Source organism: Mirounga leonina, unplaced genomic scaffold (genome assembly GCF_011800145.1).
Source record: "Mirounga leonina isolate KUSES-001 unplaced genomic scaffold, KU_Mleo_1.0 Mir_151, whole genome shotgun sequence".
NCBI lineage: Eukaryota > Metazoa > Chordata > Mammalia > Carnivora > Phocidae > Mirounga > Mirounga leonina.
In genome coordinates this window covers 70,675,806-70,695,193 of record NW_023270377.1, presented here as the reverse complement: position 1 = coordinate 70,695,193, position 19,388 = coordinate 70,675,806, and the positions used below count along the sequence as shown (strand labels likewise).

At 42.7% G+C, this 19,388-nt stretch overlaps 1 protein-coding gene across 5 annotated transcripts in view; it reads left to right on the top strand.

The window, feature by feature from the left end:
- TANC1 (tetratricopeptide repeat, ankyrin repeat and coiled-coil containing 1) overlaps positions 1 to 19,388 on the top strand; it is a 230,247-nt gene that overhangs the window by 137,716 nt on the left and 73,143 nt on the right. For all 5 annotated transcript variants that reach the window (XM_035007968.1, XM_035007970.1, XM_035007971.1 and 2 more), the window contains 2 exons: positions 7,482 to 7,586; positions 18,930 to 19,060. In XM_035007968.1, coding sequence (XP_034863859.1) covers positions 7,482 to 7,586; positions 18,930 to 19,060 — 236 coding nt within the window. The remainder of the gene's footprint in view (positions 1 to 7,481; positions 7,587 to 18,929; positions 19,061 to 19,388) is intronic.

Genomic DNA, 19,388 nt, shown 5'->3' with positions numbered 1-19,388 from the left:
TACTTTCAGGTAGCTTATGTTTGGGAACATTGAGCATTTTATTTTAAACACAGAGCTGTGTGTAGAAAGGTGATGGGCAGTAGTATCCCCTGAGTAAGAGGGTGGTGGGGAAATGGAATTCTCAGTTTGGGTCCCTCTTGACAAGGTGGCCCCTTCATTTTAGGGGAGTTTGTTTCAGTGGCATAGAAATCAGTGTCACTGTGCTTTAATAGCAGTTCAGGTGTAAGATGGGTACCTGGTGGTCACATGGCTCCCACTGCCGTGGCCTCTCTTCTCCTCATCCTTCAGTCAGTCTGCTCAGCTGCCCACCATGTGGACCCTAGGTGCCCCTTGTCATGGTAGCCCTTTGGGTGGTGGAAGCAATAATTCTTCTCATTCTGAAGGGTGTTACTCCTGTTTTCTCTGATTCCTCACAGTTCCGTTCTTATTTCAGTTGCTGTCTTTCAGGGTAGGGTCTTCCTCGACTGTCTGATCCTAGGTCACATCTGAAGAGCAAAGAAGCTGATTGAAAGCACTGGGTAGGTGTTGAGGACAGGCTTTGTGATACCGTGATTGGTTAGGGATCTGCCATTTCTTTTAGGGGATGTCCCCAACTGGTTATTTACCGGTCTTTTCTCTTGGTGACTTTCCCCAGAGTGGAATCCTCTGATGTCTTTCTGCCATGGTGTGCTAGCTTGCTGCCCCTGATCTCACAGCTCAGGGTGGGGGTGCATCTGGGGTCCACCAATCTGCTTGTGGAATTTTTCTTAATCCCAGTTTCTTAGTTTAGCACTCAAGAGTTTAGCTTTTGAGTCTCTGTGGTCTTGGCATTCAGCCTTTCCAGAGAAAAATTCAGCCTCCAGGATGAGAGAGGGAATGCTTCCTGGTTCTGAGGGTCTAACTCTCCCTTAAATAGATTCTCAAGCCCTGATCCTGTGTGGCCCCATCCATGCCCCTGCCTTCAGAGGTGCCTTGAGGCTGAGCCGTCCTGTCGCCTACCCCAGTGCCAACCTCTTCTAGCCCGCCCAATTCACTGCTCCTTGGCAAACTGTTTCCCACTTTCAGAAGTTTGGTTTCTTGCCTGTGGTGTTCTCCTTTGCCCATCAGTCTCTCTCAAATCCCTTTCCTGCAACTTTAATGATGTTTTGAAAAGGAGTAAAGGCAAACGAGTGTTCATGTGCTATGTTTAATGGAAAGTGTGCAAAGATTCTCTAATGAGCAATTGAGAGGAGGAAGGAACAAAACCTCTATAGTTACACATTTTTCTTGTTTTATACATTTGAGGTTCAGCTGTTTGTAGAAAACAATTTAGATGGATCATGTTGGAGAGCAGTTGTTTATACAGGCATACCTCGTTTGATGGCACTTTGCTGTGTTGCACTTCCCAGATGTTGAGGTTTTGCAAATTGAAGGTTTGTGGCAACCCTGTGTCCAGCAAGTCCGTTGGCACTGTTCTTCCAGCTGCATTTGCTTACTTCATGTCTCTGCATCACATTTTGATAATTCTTGCAATATTTCAAACTTTTTCTTTCTTTTTTTTTTCCCTACAGATTTTATTTATTTGACAGAGAGAGACACAGTGAGAGAGGGAACACAAGCAGGGGGAGTGGGAGAGGGAGAAGCAGGCTTTCCGCCAAGCAGGGAGCCCGATGCGCGGGGCTTGATCCCAGGACCTAGGGACCATGACCTGAGCCAAAGGCAGAGGCCTAACGACTGAGCCACCCAGGCGCCCCCAAACTTTTTCATTACTATTTTTGTGATCTGTGGTCAGTGATCTTTGTTACTTTTGTAATTGTTTTGGGGTGCCATGAACTGTGCCCATATAAGACCACACACTTAATTGATCAATGTTGGGTATGTTCTGACTGTTCCACCAAATGGCCAATCCCCCATCTCTTCTCTCTCTCCTCGGGCCTCGGTATTCCCTGAGACACAACAATATTGAAATTAGGTCACTTACTAACCCTACCATGTCCTCTAAGTGTTCAGGTGAAAGGCAGAGTCACATATCTCTCACTTTAAATCAAAAGCTAGAAGTGATTAAGCTTAGTGAGGAAGACATACCAGAAACTGAGATAGGCTGAAAGCCAGGCCTTTTACACTAAACAGTTAACCAAGCTGTGAACGCAGAGGAAAAGTTCTTGAAGGAAATTGTAAGTGCTACTCCAGTGATCACATGAGTGATAAGAACCCAAAAATATCCTTGTTGCTGAAAGGGAGAAAATTTTAGTGGTCTGGATAGAAGATCAAATTAGCCACCACATTTTCTTAAGACAAAAGCTAATCCAGAGTAAGACCTTAATTCTTTTCAGTTCGTGAAGGCTGAGGAGGGATGAGGAAGCTATAGAAGAAAAGTTTGATGGTAATAGAGGTTGGTTCCTAAAGATGCCATCTAGGACTTGAATAATGAGAGAGAAGTCGATGCCTGGCTTCAAAGCTTTAAAGGGGACAGGCTGTCTCTTGTTAGGGACTAATGCAGTTGGTGACTTTAAACTGAAGTCAGTGCTCATTTACCATTCTCCAAATCCTAGGATTCTTAAGCATTAATATAAATGTATTCTGCCTATGCTCTCTAAATGGAACAACAAAGCCTGGATGACAGCACATCTGTTTACAACGTGGTTTACTGAATATTTTAAGCCCACTGTTGAGACCTACTACTCAGGATAAAATTCCTTTGAAAATGTTACTGCTCATTGACAACACACCTGGGCACATAAGAGCTCCGATGGAGATGTCCAACGAGCTCGATGTTTTTGTGCCTGATAACACAGCATCCATTCTGCAGCCCATGGTTCAAGGACTGATTTCCACTTTCAAGTCTTCTTTAAGCAATATATTTTATAAGGCTATCACTGCCACAGATAGTGATTCTCCTCTGATGGATCTGGACAAAGTAAATTGAAAACCTTCTGGAAAGGATTCACCATTCTAGATGCCATTAAGAACATTCATGATTCATGGGACATGGTCAACATATCAACATTAACAGGAGTTAAGAAGAAGCTGATTCCAGCCCCCATGGAGGACTCCGAGGGTTCATGACTTCAGTGGAGGAAGTAACTGCAGATGGGGTGGAAATAGCAAGAGAACTCGAACTAGGAGTAGAGCCTGAAGATGCGACTGAATTGCTGCAGTCTCATGATTAACCTTTAATGGATGAGGATTGCTTCCTACGAATAAACAAATAGTTCTTGAGATGGAATCTACTCCTCATGAAGATACCATGAAGATTGTTGAAATGACAACAAAGGATTTTAGAATATTATGTAAACTTAATTGATAATGTAGTAGCAGGATTTAAGAGGTTTGACTCTAATTATGAAAAAATGTCGGGGCGCCTGGGTGGCTCAGTTGGTTAAGTGGCTGCCTTCGGCTCAGGTCATGATCCCAGGGTCCTGGGATCAAGCCCCGCATTGGGCTCCCTGCTCGGCGGGGAGCTTGCTTCTCCCTCTCCCTCTGCCTGCCTCTCTGCCTACTTGTTCTCTCTCTCTATCTCTCTGTCAAATAAATAAATAAAATCTTAAAAAAAAAAAAAAATTTCTGTGGGTAAAAATGCTATTAAACAGCATCACATGCTACAGAGAATTCGTTCATGAAAGTGTCAGTTGATGTGGCAAACTTCATTGTTTTCTTACTTTAAAAAATTGCCACAGCCACCCCAACCTTCAGCAACCACCACCCTGATCAGTCGGCAGCCATCAACATCAAGGCAGGGCCCTCCACCAGCAAAAAGATCACTACTCACTGAAAGGTCAGATGATAGTTGGCATTGTTTAGCAATAAAATGATTCTTAAGGTATGCACATTGTTTTTAGACACAATGCTATTGCATACTTAACAGACCACAGTGTAAACATAATTTCATATGCCCTGGGAAACAAAAAAATTCATTTGACTCACTTTATTGCAATATCTGCAATATTTCAAGTGTGCCTATAATCACTTTATAATCTCTCAATTCTTAGTGAAAGGGATGATCAGAGACAAGTATGAATAAAATCTTTGTTGACTGTCCTAAGGTTCATGGATGACTAGGTGGTGGTGGAAGGTTCTGCTCTGGCCTTTTCTAGAACTGCATGTCTCATCTGGGTTTTCCACTTTTATCAGTGCTGAGTGTTGGTTGAGTACATGGGCTTCAAACTGCATGGACCACAGAACTAGTGTTTTGCCATGTGTAGGCCACGACAAACAAAGCCTCAGTTTCCTGACCTAAAAATGGAAGTAGTGTTCTTCTCCCAAAGTTACTACCACCGAATGAATTAATGTATGTAAGGGCTTAGCCTTGTGTGATCACTGAATACACGTTCTATTTACTTTGGGATGTTCCATATCTCCTTTCCTATCTAGCATCACTGTTCACTGTGCCAAGTACTGTGCTAAGCCTGGGAACCAGATCCACCTGTCTCTGCTCTCATGGATGTTCCACTTGGAACAAGAGGCTTACTTGTTCATCTTTTATCTCTGTGATATTACTGAGGCCTGAGTTGGGGAGGCTGGGGACCATATTTGAACCTAGGTAGGTCTGCCCAATTCCAGAGGCTCTGCTCTTAACACTCTGACTCCTCAATGCCAAGTATTTCTTATAGTTAGCAGTTGGCCTCTGAGCAGAACACAGTGATAGACCATTAAATGGATGGGCATGGATGCTTTCTGAAGGCTCTGGGTGATGTTGCGGTTCGATGTCAGCCATTTCCATAAAAACCATTGTACCTCCATGTGAAATAGCCCACGTTTTAAGAGTACTTACTATTAGAGAATATTTTTGAAGGATATATGGGGTAGGTAGATTGGAGCCTGTAAATAGAGCTGCTGTTGGATTTGCTGTTACTATACCCTGAAGAGTTAAGGTGAGCAGAAATTTACAGATGTCTCTTGAGCAGTGGCATGTTGCTGGTTGGGGCAATTTGGTTTTTTTTTGTTTTTTGTTTTTCTTTTTTTAAATTTTATTTATTTATTTGACAGAGACACAGTGAGAGAGGGAACACAAGCAAGGGAAGTGAGAGAGGGAGAAGCAGGCTCCCCGCAGAGCAGGGAGCCCGATGCGGGGCTCGATCCCAGGACCCCGGGATCATGACCTGAGCCGAAGGCAGACGCCCAACGACTGAGCCACCCAGGCACCCCTGGTTGGGGCAATTTGAATCATTGGGCAATAATAAAGGGCTTTACCTCCCCTGAGTCCTTTAAGTGGAAGACCGCAGATCTAAGGGGGGGAAAGATGCCTGTGATTTTTTTTTTTTTTTTAATCACAGAGAATAGGTCAGGAACCAAAAGTGTAGAAAGGTTCTCGTACTTGTCCTGCTTCCATTTCTTCCTGCCCTGTTAGAGCCCTTCTTCCTAATATCTGGCTCCTCCATAGCAAATATGTTAAATTTCCCCTTATACCCCCCTCCCCCTAGTCTTCTCTCCATGCATATTTATATAGGGATATGTGTATGTTCTAGATAAAATCTGAGTAAACTACGCTTTGTATTTTGCTGTATAGCCTACATCCTACGTTCATATTGTGAATTCTCCCCCTTCCCCTATAACCATTCCAATTTAACCTTTGAAAAATCCTCTTTCTGACAGGGTTAAATAAATTATGGAGACAGCCATGTGATTGAATACTGTATTAGCCATTTAAAAACCATGATTTCTAAAGTTTGAAATAATATCCCTGTTTGTCAAATACCATATGCTTCTTTGATAATGTAGCCTGTTTTAATGTGTAGTACATTGTAGGCGGCTGGGAATTGGATTATTTTTATACTGATGTAGATGCTTTTGCAGTAAGCCTTTAGATGGCAGCATCTCTCACCACAGACCACACTCTGAACGGAACTCCTTAGGCGCATAAGATGTTTGATGCAGAAGGATGCTCATGGATCCGCCTGACCCACCGTTTCAGTGTGCGGTGACGGAGCCAAGGCCGGAGAGGGTCGGGGCTGTGGCTCAGGGCTGAGCACGAGGGAGGGCTGTGGACCCCTGTCTGCCACTCTTTCCACCAGCTTTTCCCTTACTGGTGTGAAATGCTCCCTGTCTCTGTGGCCTTGTGAAAAGTGCACTTTAAGTAGAAGGCAACCAAGGAAAATGAAAGTCAAGTGGGTGATTCTGGGCCAGATGTAATGTGATGTTTGAAAGGAACAGACAGGATGGGCAGTCTTTTTTTTTTTTTTTTTTAACGTGGCTTCATTTAGATATAATTCACATATCCTACAATCGATGTTTGAAAGGAACAGACAGGATGGGCAGTCTTTTTTTTATGTGGCTTCATTTAGATATAATTCACATATCCTACAATCCATGCATTTAAAAAGTGTACACTATGGCGATTTTTAGTATATTCCCAAGGTCGTGCAGCCATCACCACTAATTTTAGGACATGATAATCACTCCAAAAAGGAGTCTCATGCCCTTTAGCCGTCACCCCACTAGCCTGCATATCCCTCAGCCCCTGACAACCATTCGTTCTTTGTTTCTATAAATTTGCCTGTTCTGGATATTCCATACGAATGGACCCCTATAATATGTGGTCCGTGGGGACTAGCTTCCTTCATGTAGCATCGTGTTTTCAGGTTTCCTCCTGTCGCATAAATCAGTACTCCATCCCTCTTTGTTGCCCAATACTGTATGGCTAGATCACATTCTGTTGTCATCAGCTGATGGGCATTTGGCTCTTGATAATGCTACCAGAAGCATGGGTGTGCAAACTCCTATGCGAACATGTGTGAGTATAGAAGTGGAATTGCTGGGCCCTATAATAACTGTGTGTTTAACCTTTTGAGGAACTGCCAAACTGTTTTCCAAAGTGGCTGCCCCTGTTCATTGCCACCACCGACGTGTGAGGGGTCAATTCAGTCTCACTGAGAACTCCGGATTTTCCGATGATAAGTTGAGGTGGAGGGGAAGGTGAGAAATAGGACTGACGGGCTCTCTTGTGTCCCCGAGTCGCATGCTGGACCGGCTTCTGTGCCTTTTTGAAGGCGGCTCTGTCATGTGCCAAGAACGCCATCGCCTTCTCTGCCCCACACAATTGCAGTGCGTCACCAGTGTGATAAAATGCTGCTCGGAGTGTGTTGATGGGACAGCCTGGCTGTTTGTAATCCTTGCCTCCTGACTTTGGAGATAGCAAGCAACCCAATCGTCTTTGTCCCAGTTAGAGACAAATTCCAAATAAAAAGCCCTTTGCCAGAAGCTGTCCAGGTTTGAACATGTCAAAGTCGCTTCCTTGATGTACACCAAAGACAGCTATAGAGTCTTCACAGCGAAAGAGCAGCTTTTGTTTTGTTTTTGTCAGAGTTGACATTCTCGGAACTGAGCTTACCCATTCCTGCTTTGGCAGCCCAGGCTGGACATTCCCACGTCTGTACTGAAATGACCGTGTGTGTGTTCAAGGGAGGAGAAGGGGCCGGCTCTTCCTTGAGGCATATTTGGGTCCTGGTGAGGACACACGCTGTACATGCCGAAGCTTTGTTTGCGTCTGGAAAGAATTAGCCACACTCAGATCTTTTCCACTGCAGGTCCCGTCAGGAAGCCCAAGTATGTGGAAAGCCCCAGAGTGCCTGGAGATGCAGTTATAATCCCGTTCCGAGAAGTGTCCAAGGCAGCAGAGCCCAATGAGAATGGTAAGAATATGTTTTCAATGATTTTTACCCCGAAAGATTTTACATAATGACATTCCATTTCTGAGTGAAACTTGAGTGCCTCTTGTAGGAATGCTTTGCCAAATTGAATTCTATTTGGGAGGTTTTTTCCGCCCCCTCCGCCAGTTCCAGAGATCTGTTGAGCTAATGTAAATTCTTGGAATTACATACACCGCGTAGGAATAGTCGAGTGGGTGCATATGCATTGTTTAAGGGTTGAGCCTTATTTCCTCTCAATTTTGACCTCCCCGGCATAGGGAGATAAGGAAAGCCAGCCAGTAGACGGCTTCCAGCACTCTTCTGTTTTGCTTTTTTGGTACTCCCTCGTTTTGGAGTATTCAATAGGCTTTGGCTGAAAAGCTGACACTTTCAGTGGACAAGCTTCTGATAACTAGCCTTCTTAAAAGCATTTGGTAGCTTTTGAAAGCTTTTTGTCTTTTAAAGTTTTTCTTTAGGGAATGTTGAACTAAGAGCCAAAATAAAAGTCCAAATTAATTGAAATCTTTTAGTAAAGATATTTTATACCTTTTTTTCTAGATCTGGAAATGAATGTAACAGACATTACAAACTATAGTATTTCATGGATGTATTAATCTTTATTTCTTAAATCAGTTTGGGGATTTTCCATTTGTTCCATTCCTGGGTGGCAAGGGGTCCCCAACTCATGACTCCATGGTCTTTAATTTGTATGTTTGAACTTATATCCCATTTTCCTGCAGGAACATGTGGTTAGGAATCCTGGCTTATGTAGAGAAGCCCATTTTACCCTCAATGTAGATACAAGTTTATGTGGTAATGCTGAAAGAGAAAGCTCATCCCTATTTCCCCTTTGGAATACCTGGCATCCTCCACTCCCTAATTGTGGGTAGTCAGAGGTACAGCTCCTTTATGTTCTAACCACTGTGTGTGCATTTTGTGTTTCTGTGATTATGTACTGTGGAGAGGTATGAAGTAGGACATAGTAGGAAAATGGAATAAGTAGGGTGGTGGTGAAAATAAACCTAAAAATGAGCTGGGAAGAGGAATTGGCAGAAGATAAACCTCAGCAAGGGGAGTTTGGAATGGGTGGGAGATGAGATGGGGCCAGGAGTTGGGCATCGTGGGCAGGGAAGGGTGCTGTTGCCTGCGTCTTGGCATGAGAAATTGTACTCTTTCCCTTCTGTCCAGGCACCAGGCTGTTTGGTTTGCGTAAGAGGTTCACAACTAGGATTTGTGCTGAGGAGGGGCAGGGTGCCAGGTGCGTGGTGGTGAAGAGGGGAGAGTCCCCGGTGGTGTCTGGTTAGGATGGCCATTCTACAGACATGAGGACCCTCTTGGTGGTGGTGAATTCGTGGTGATGGGCATTTGGTGATTTTCAGATCCCTTCTCTCATTTCTATGCTGGATTTTGAAAGAAAAATAAAAACCTGGTCCTCTGAAGTGAATGTCAATGATCCGATTTACCAAGCCATTTGCCCATTTCAGAATAAACCACCCCTTACCCTCATCCCCACCCTCCAAAGCCTTTGAAGTCCTGGTCATTTATGCCCTTGGTGTTTTGACTGGCCTAGACTCCATGATGTAACCTTTCTCCCTGGTGGGGAATACCACTGAGGTCCTGTGCAGAGTTTTGGACTCCCTCTGGGATAAGAGTGGGGGAGAAATTTAGGATTTGTATTGGGCAAAGAAGAGAGGTTAAAAAGAGTTCCGATTGTCCACTTTTCTCCTCTTGCCCAAGGTGGAATCAGCTGTCTTTCTTGGGGGAGGCTTTCTCGACTGCTTGGCTGCCCGGTGAACATTCCAGTGTAAAGATTGATATTACTGGCATAGCCTGCAACCCGAGCCCTCAGATCTGGCATTGTCTGTGTCCACGGGGACTGAAATTACGACCCATCGGGGCTCTGAATACAGACCAGAAGTGGCATTGTCTGTGTCCACGGGTACTGAAATTACGACCCACCGGGGCTCTGAATACAGACCAGAAGTGGCATTGTCTGTGTCCACGGGGACTGAAATTACGACCCACCGGGGCTCTGAATACAGACCAGAAGTTTCCGGAAGTTTGGCCTAGAATTAAGAAATAGGGTGCGTTTTCCCTTTAAGTGTTCAGGAAAAGGGGAAGAGGTACGGTTCATGTTCATAAGCATATGGTCTCGTGTGGATAGCCGTGATGTTGGTGGAAGCCCCAGCAGTTATCTGCTGGTTCATGAGAAAGTGGTTGCTTAACACAGTTCAGCTGGACAATTAGTAAAGGATGGTGTGTTTTGTAATCCCCAGGGAATCTTTTACATTTCAGTAGGGTTCATTAAATCTGCCGTATTAAAGTGTAAATTTTATGTCCAGGTCAGTGAACCTAAAGGAGAGGCTGAAGCAAACTACAACTAATTGAGTTTGGGTATTAACCCAAGCATTCACTAATGTATGGTAGACAAACCCTACTGTCTAGGGTTGAATATCAAGCATCATCACTTAAGTTTTAACTCTTAAAATTTTGTCTTAGCTTTTCATCTTTCCTGTGGGCATTTTCTTTTTAATCTTTAAGATGTTTTTCTGGATGCTGTCAATGACAGCATTTCCGTATTTACCGGCCTAACAAACTATTGGAAACAGCTCTTTGTGAAATGCTTTCAAAATTTCCCATAGGCTCATGAAATACCAAGTTATTCCTAAATGTTTGAAATACCCTTCCCAGGCTAAGCTGCTTCGTTTTATGGTTTAGCTCCATAAATTCTTGATTCTTAGCTATTTGAAATTTAAATCAAAGCAAAGCAAAACCAATGAGCACTTTGAATTTGTTCATTAATTTATAAGTAATTGTATTTATGCAAATTTGCATATTTTAGCCATCTGGAAAGTGGTTTGTATGATATGGGCAGATGAATATTTTTATTATATGCGAATAATCAATCTGTTAAAGTTTACATTCACCTGGACACCTCTTTAGAGAAATATATTCTACTTTATTCAATATTCTAAAATATTTTGGAAAAACAGCATTTTCTACTCTGGGGAAAAAGAGTGACTTAATGAGCTCCTCAAACAAAATACAATCCCCCTTTTTCTATCAAATAGTTCCAATAACCTGTGTGTCATACAGAACATGTTCTTCACAAATGAGCTTCCTATTGCTAAACCAACATATTATTTAGGGGGAGAATGTCATTTACCCACAAGACAATACCTCTGCCTTAAGGGAAAATTTTATTTTTATTTATTTTTTAATTTTTATTTTTTAAAGATTTTATTTATTTATTTGACAGAGAGATAGCGAGAGCAGGAACACAAGCAAGGGGAGTGGGAGAGGGAGAAGCAGGCTTCCCGCCAAGCAGGGAGCTCGATGTGGGGCTCGATCCCAGGACCCTAGGGATCATGACCTGAGCCGAAGGCAGACGCATAACGACTGAGCCACCCAGGCGCCCCTTAAGGGAAAAATTAAAAAAACAACAGATAAATTAGGATTATTCAATTACTGTAGGATCACAGCTATATTTCTTTGAATTAGGGGCAACCATAATCCATTTAGGTTTGCTTCCATCTGTCATTAGCTACTTGAGCAAGCTTTGATGGGGAGGGGTGAGAAAGTTTTAGTCTAATGAGTCATTGCTTGGTGAAGATCAGTCTCAAAATATGATGAAACTTTTCTTCTGGCAATCTAGTTAGCAAGTAAAACTAACACATATGAAGCAATAATTACATGCAAAGCTATCTTGGGAGGAGATGGCAAAGCTATCTTTTTTTAAAGATATGTTTAAATAAATACTGACACCTTATGCTTTTGATTATAATTTCAGACATCCAGCTTAGAATGGTGATATGCCATTTGACTAATAGTTGATTAAGTTTTTAGTTAGATGAAAGTTCAGAAAGGGGATGTGCCTGGTATGTGTACCATGGAAGAGAGACCAGAGGTAGGGTATCCGTTCATTCTGCATTTCCTTAAGTAAATATTAATTCTGATGCTACGAAAAGCACTATTTTGGATGCTATTTGAGATGGGTTATCAAGCATAGGTTCTTTCTTTATGGAACCTTAGAGTCTCATTGGGGATTAAAGACCTGTATATGCAGAGTGACTGTAATGCAAGGGGGGAGTAGTGTTGACTAATCCAAGCTGGGTGCCCGTGGAGGAGCTGAGTTGGAAGGATTTGATTACCTTAAGATTTACCTGACAATGAAGTATAGGATGCAGTGGGGGCAGGAAAGAGACTAGGGTTAGGAAGAGGTTTCAGTAGTGAGATAGACAGAGTAAGGTCTCAAATTTGAACAGGATCAGGAAGGAAGAGGTGAGGAATAGGAAGATTCTTGAGAAATTGCATGGACCTAGAAGCCAGAAGAGACAAAGATGATGACTTCAAGGCTTTGAGACGACATTCAAGGGGCACTAAGAGAGAGGGAACCATCCGTTTTGGTTTGAGTTCAGTTTCAGGCATGTTGAGTTTGAGATGCTGATGGAACATCTAGGCAGAAGTGCCCACGGAACAGGTGGAAAATCAGACTGGGTCTCAAGAGTTCTGGGTATGAACTTTTGTTTAGAGGGAATGTGATGAAATGAGAGGTGTGTCAGACTAGGGAAAGGGTCACTGGGAGAAGAGGACAGAGAAAGGATAGAAGAACCCACAAGACCATACAGCAATCCTGGAAACTATGGATTTCCTCTCTGAGTGTCTGATGTGATAGGTGCCACTTTCCTCCTTGTAGGACGGAGGATTAGCAAGGTCAAAATTACAGGAAAATCAAATGAGGAGATGGCCTTTTAAAAAGACAACATTACTGTGCCTACCCGGGCAGTTTCACGAGGCTAGCGAAGGTGAATGAATTTAAGTTGTAGGTAGGCGAAAGGGAAATGGAATTGGTGGGGATAGACCATTGCCTTTTTGCCACAAGGCTTTGAGCAGGTAAGGGGAGATGAGAGATCAGTTAATAGATTGAGAGGTGTATACAGCAATGGCTTTTTATTTATTTTAAAGAAAAGGGAGAATTGAGCACAATTGAAGACTTAAAGCAGAGGTTCTCAAAAGCATAGGCTGTAGGGCGCCTGGGTGGCTCAGTTGGTTCAGCAACTGCTTTTGGCTCAGGTCATGATCCCGGAGTTCCGAGATCGAGCCCCCCCAGGCTCCCTGCTCAGCAAGGAGTCTGCTTTTCCCTCTGACCCTACCCGCTTTTGGGCTCTCACTCTCTCTCTCAAATAAATAATCTTAAAAAAAAAAAAAAAAAGGTATAGGCTGTAGACTTCTGGCATTCCCAAGACCCTCACTGAGGATCTGTGAGGTCAAAACGCTTTTTGTAATGATTATTGGGAAGATATTTCCATATCTCTTGCATTGACATTTGCACTGATGGTGCAGTTGTTGGTAAGACTGAGGCCTTAGTGCACATTGAGTTGGGGGTACCTGCTGTAGTAGAGCTAGGCATAGGATTTTGCACCACCATGCACTAGCATTAAAAATAATAACTCACTGAGTAACGTCCCTGACAAAGTACTGAAAATAAGGTTATCAAATCTTGACCCTAGACTGATCTTTTAAATAGTCTGTGTGGTGAAAGGGGAAGTCTCCATAAAGCACTTCTACTGCATGCTGAAGTGTAATGGTGGTCTCAAAGAAAACAGCTTGTGTGATTGTTTTAATTGCAAGCTGACCTAGCCAATTTTTTAATGGAACACCATTTTTACTTGAAAGAATGACTGGCAAACCATGGTTATTCAGAATTGGGTATTTGACACACATTTTCTCAAAAAGGAACAAAATGAGTGTGTCATTTCAATTAAAACAAACTGACAGGGATTCCTTGCTAATGATAAAATTTGACCAAGTGAAAACTTAGGTTTTTGGGAATTTGTATCTGTCACCTTGAGCTTGATGGCTTCTCAGGACTTTTCATTTGAGATGTGGTGATATTAATGTGATATTTTGGTATTATATAATAAAATGTGTCAGCACTTGCAAGATCTGCAAAACCAATATTTTCCAAATTACTCAATGCATGATGTTAAAAAATCATGGGTAAAAATTCATTTGACGCTTGTAACAGACTATTGACTTTTTATTGTAACAGTACAAAAAGTGTATTCATACAGATTCAAAGTCAAGAGTAGAGCTAACCTTTAAGAAATTGCTACTTGTCAAATTTTGGTGCGGTATCAAAGAAGAGAATCTGTATTTGAGAAGGCTCCTCCCTTTCCCATCTACATATCTCTGAGACCACACAGTTCTTCACATGCTTTAACCAAAAGAAGATATCACAACAGATTGAATGCAGAAGCAGACATGAAAAATCTAGCTGTCTTCTATTTAAATCAGACATTAAAAAGAATTTGCAGAAGTATAAAACAATGCTATTCTTAACTTTTTAAACTGAAAATATTTTGGGGGCCCCTGGCTGGCTGGGTCGGTAGAGCATGTAACTGTTGATCTCAGGGTTATAAATAAGTTTAAGCCCTATGTTGGGTGTAAAGATTACTTACAAATTAAATCTTTGAAAAAATTTTTTGTTAAAAATGTTTAACATGTAGGTTTTATGAACTTAAAATGAAGTAATAGAGGTTTAAAAAATTCTTAGTTTTAATTTCTAGTATGATAAATATCAATAGCCCACATATACCAAAGCTCTTTGGAGTTCTCAATTTTTAAGAGTAAACCTGAGACAAAAAGTTTGAGAACCACTGGCTGTGAGGAAGGAAAGGAAGACAGGGGAAAAAAAAAAAAAGAGATGAGAAAATTGGTCCAGAGTCTGATAGTTATCTAGACTTGAGGGGATGAGGACTTGATAAGTGGCAGTATGGCTGGAAAGAAAGAGGCTAATTCAGGAGACATTTTGAAAGAGGAAATAGTAAGGTTTGATACAGTTTCAATATAGGGTGAATGGGATGGAGAGCTTAAAGATAACTTGTGTGATAAGTACGTTTTTGTATTAAGTAAGGACTAGAAGTCAATTAATGGCAGTCAGCTCAGGTTCATGGGTAGATGCTCCTCTATAAATACTATTTTTGGAAAATCAAGGAGGGAGGGTGCCTTAGGAGAAGGAGCAGTCAGGAAGAAATAGGAAAATGCTTGTGAACAGAAGTTAGGGAGGGCAAGAAGTTTAGCAAGAAGCAGGTCATGGACATTTAGAAGCAGAGGAAAGGACTAACATCCATCAAGGCTGTGTCTCATTTAACGGACTCAATTCAGAAGTACTATTTTGGAAACTGTTATTAAGTAAATTGCTCAAGGTCACATGGTAGTAAATGGCTGAACATTGCCAACAGTGTCCAAGCTCCTAGAGTTTGAGGAGGATGAGAGCAGAGAAAGGACTTCTCTTGACAGAATGATCTTTGGTCATCCCCAGGGACCTCCACAGTTCTAACAGAGTCGGACTTTAAGAAAGAATGATGAGATGAGAAATGAAAGCAGTAAGTGTGCGGGGCGCCTGGGTGGCTCAGCCGTTAAGCGTCTGCCTTCGGCTCAGGTCATGATCTCAGGGTCCTGGGATTGAGCCCCACATCAGGCTCCCCGCTTGGCAGGAAGCCTGCTTCTCCCTTTCCCTGCTTGTGTTCCCTCTCTCGCTGTGTCTCTCTCTGTAAATAAATAAAATCTTAAAAAAAAAAAAAAAGCAGTAAGTGTGGGCCAAGTGGGAACAGTTCGATAATTAGAAAAAGGAGGAAATTTATTATCTTGAAGGAATAATGAGTTCAAAAAAAGTTACTTAAGGCAGAAAAGTCATAAACAAAAAACTATTTTTTGTTAGGTAAGAGAAATATAAACACATTGAATATAGACAGGAATCTGTGAAACCAGAAAATGAAATAATAGTGAGAAAGTGGGCTCTTGGTGTTAGAGTTGGTATAAATAATGACCAACTTTGATATAGCATCTTATCTTAAAGATGCTTGGTGTACAAGGTATTTTCTCACCTTTTTTTTTTTAAGCTCACAACCTTTAAGAAGTGGTTATGGCCACTTCCCTCATGCGGAAATTGAGGGTTAGAGAGGTTCACACTGAGTGGTCCAGAAGAGCTTTGATAGAAGTCCTTTCTTCTGAGACTGTGGGGAAGGATGGGGGGGATGGTTATAAGGGGCACAAATGGATTTGACTTTATGATGGCAGTAATTGAGGAGCTGGTCAGTTTATGGACCGTACCTGAGGGTTGGTGCTGCAAGTCCGAGTGTGATTAGTTAGAAAGAGACAGGAAATGACCCAAGAAATTCCATTTGCTTTTCTCCACTTGATTATTCCATTATGGTGTGATATTGAGGATTCCATGAAAACATTACTGGGAAGGATTATCACTCTCCACTTGTCTAATGGATTCCCAGGAAGTTATTCTTTCAGCTCCAAATACAGCCATCATAAATTCTTTGGATATTTAAATTCAGGAGATGTAAAGTGTTGCTAAGAGATGTCTTTCCAGTTCTTATCCTGCTGGTTTTGGGTAAGGTACACTTTTTATTGATGAGTGATTTAATATTAACTACACGAATGAAAATACTTTCCATTTAGAGTATCCCACTGGATTTTGGTTTAGGGGGTCATTTTGCAGTAAGAATGAGCTCTAAGAAAATCTTATCTGACTGTTCAAATTTCAGTATTTGGTGATCGACTGTGGAAGTAGAAATGCATTTTAATTTCACAGTCCAGTGTATCAGTGTGAGTTTGTAGGCAACTCCTCTCTCTCAAAATGGCACTGTCACTCTTCACCCAGGGGTCCTTCTGCCAGAATGAAAAGTTCAGAGAGAGAAAGCTGTGCACGTTAGGCAGGGGGAAATGTGGACAGCTTGACGTGGATTAAGGGATTCAAACTGAAGGGGGCTTCTGAGGGGAAGGTCACTGGAATGACATTTGAGAAAAGAGAATAATGTGAAAAGACAGTTGGGAAGCTTTTGGACAAAATGAAATTGCAGTGACTTACTGGTTGCTAAACCTGAAATAAAGAACGTCTGTTCAAGCATTCGGAACCCAGGTGGGGTTTTGGAACTTTGGTGGCATCCAAGTACAGACTGAATGGTTAAGAGAACAAGTTGATCATGAGCTTGGGGGAGTGTCCTGTCAATTCAGACATTAAACCTGGGAATTGCCACAGCTCCCAACTCGTCTGAAGGGGGGAGGTTTGAATGAAGAGTCAGCTGTCTTTGCATAAATATATATGTTTTAATGAAAACCTTGGCAATTTGGGGTGTCTGCGGACACAATGTGGAGGCAGCAGTGACTCCTAAGGGGGCACCCCATTCCCCAGGGACACGTGGGATGCAGGGTCTCAGAGTGAGCCCCATGTGAACAACTGGCTGTGGCCTCATTTGTTGTCACGGTAAATTCTGTGGCAGCCAAGCTCTGGGTGTCTCCACAGCTACTGCCAACTGGGAGTGTTTCTGGCGCTTTCCCTGGAGTTTCAGGTTGAACCAGGAGCTAGACATTCAGGGGCACATTCACAGTTGGGGAGCAGTATAGAGATTGTGTCGAAAGGAAAGGGAGGTGTGGAGTAGAGAAACTACTGAGTTCCGCCCCCTTACCCACTTCTTCCTCTTGCCATCTGCATCCTGTTGGCTCCCTCTGGTCCAGCTGCCCCCTGAGATAAAAGAGCTGCCCTGCCTGAGCCTTGGGGCGAGGGAGGGTGGGACTGATCCTGTTCTGAAGTGGTTCAGCCCTTGGGTGTGCCTGGGTTTTGCTGATTTGGTTTGGTCCCTGCCTGCTTTTCCCAATGCCCAAGTACTTTGGGAATGAAAATATGGTGGAACTCTCTGGTGGGAAGGGACCTTTTGTAGAGTGGCCTTCTGGGTGTGGTTGACCTGCCCCGGGGTGCTCTCTTACCCCTTTGGCTTGGAGTCACTGCCCCTTCCTGGTACGAGTTTAACACAGATGATCCAGAAACATGTGGGCTCTCTTAACCCAGAACAATCAAGCCTTGGTTATTTTACCCCTGCAGTTTTGTTGAGCAACTAAAAAAAAAAAAAAAAAAAAAATCCAAGCTGGCAAACCACAGTTCTTAGTGCAAACATTGGGAGCTTTTGAGAGTAAGCAAGGGGCGGGATGCTTTTCCTTCCTTGAGGATACAGCCAGCCTGGTTTCCCGTGTAGCTGCTATCCTGGGAGCATGACTGAGCAAAACTGGTATGTGAGTGAGGATAATACAAATGGTCTTCTCAGCTCTACTGGTTTTGATTTTGCGGTTCCTTACAAAAGGCAACGTTAGCATTGAACTTTGGTGGTGATACTGTAGCTCAAAGGTAACACTGCTATTTTGTTCTTTCCTCATGTTGTATTTCTAAGACTTATTATCTGCAGATTTCCACATCTAGGAAAAACTGGTTCATCAATGTATGGGTCTCGTCTCTAGACGATTAACAAAAAAGAACAAAACATTAAGATGAGTGAGTATATTACAGGTTGCATATTGTTCTTAAGTTCAAACTTCTGTAAGCAGGGTATGCTTTATACGTTAGTTCATTCCCTGATGGATGCTGATTTAAAAATACATGAGAGGTGTTAGAATGATGTATCATTTCGTCGCCCTTAATTAAGTTCCCTTAGGCTTTTGGATACAAGGTTAACCTATAGCTCAACATTTAAACCCAACAACAGAATTCTTTTAAGTGCAAAAAGCAAGATGAGCAGCTTCTTAGGGGAGGCCAGAGAAGGAAAAGGTTGCAAGCATGCGCTGTGACCTTCAGGTTAACTGTGCATCCAGCATTACCGTGGAGTATTCAGAGAATACAGCCTGATTTCTCTCCATCTCCGCATGAACAGCAGAGTGTATCACTGGGCTTTGTCTCTTGGGACACATTTCGCTGGGATTTAAAATCTTTGTTTCAGAGTGGATTCCTGACGATTGACCCTTGAGTTGGAGTCCTGGTTTGGACTTGGCTGTGGCTGTGGAAACCCGCCAAAGTAGTCCTGCCCATGTTTTGGTTAATGAGAGCTTGGATTTCAGTTTTACCCCAACATTTAAGTAGCTTGGGGCTCTGCCAGCATGCCACTAAGGTTTAACTTTATCTCCGCCTCCGGTGGGCATTGGCCACCCTGTCCTCTTGGAGAGTTAAGATGAAAGGCAGGCCTCTTTCTGCCTCTGGTGTCTGAGGTGTACCCATTTTTCACATGCCATGGAAATAGAAATTGCTATCGTATAATCACACTGTGTTCTGATTCAGGTCAAATATTTCACTCTTTGCACTTGGAGTTTCTCTTCCACTGTTTTCTTAACCTGTCACAGCCTCTTAATTAGAATGTATTGCTAGAGGACAGGCAGCATTGTCAAACTTTGTGCATTTTATGAAAATACACAAAAGCACCAGACAAGCAGCTGTAGCGCGAGCTCCTCCAGATGCAAAACTGAAATTCCCCAGAGGGGCATCTTCATTGTTTTCTTTCTTTGTTCCAGAAGCAAAGGCCGATAATGAACCGAGCTGTTCGCCGGCAGCTCAAGAACTGTTGACAAGGCTGGGATTTTTACTGGGAGAAGGGATCCCAAGTGCCACACACATAACCATTGAAGGAAACAGTGAGACCATGGTAATGCCCAAGGAAGACACTGCATATCATACCTGCTCAGAGTATGCGTGAAGGAAGGCATAACCTGTCTTCTCCCCGTCCCTGCGTGGGGGAGTCATTGTTCAGTCAAAGGAGTTTGGGCTGTTGTGTATTGAAATTTACTTCAACAGTTTGTGATTTCTGCAGTGGGGAGGTGGGGCGAGGCGGAAGGGTGCGGAACTCAAGAAAATATCCATGTTAACCTTCAAGTCACCACCCAGGGAAGAGTAGCTGAATGACTTTAAGTGGCTGAAAGAATCCCATATTAAGGATACTCCTTTTATCTTTGTAACACCAATTCTTCTCAGCT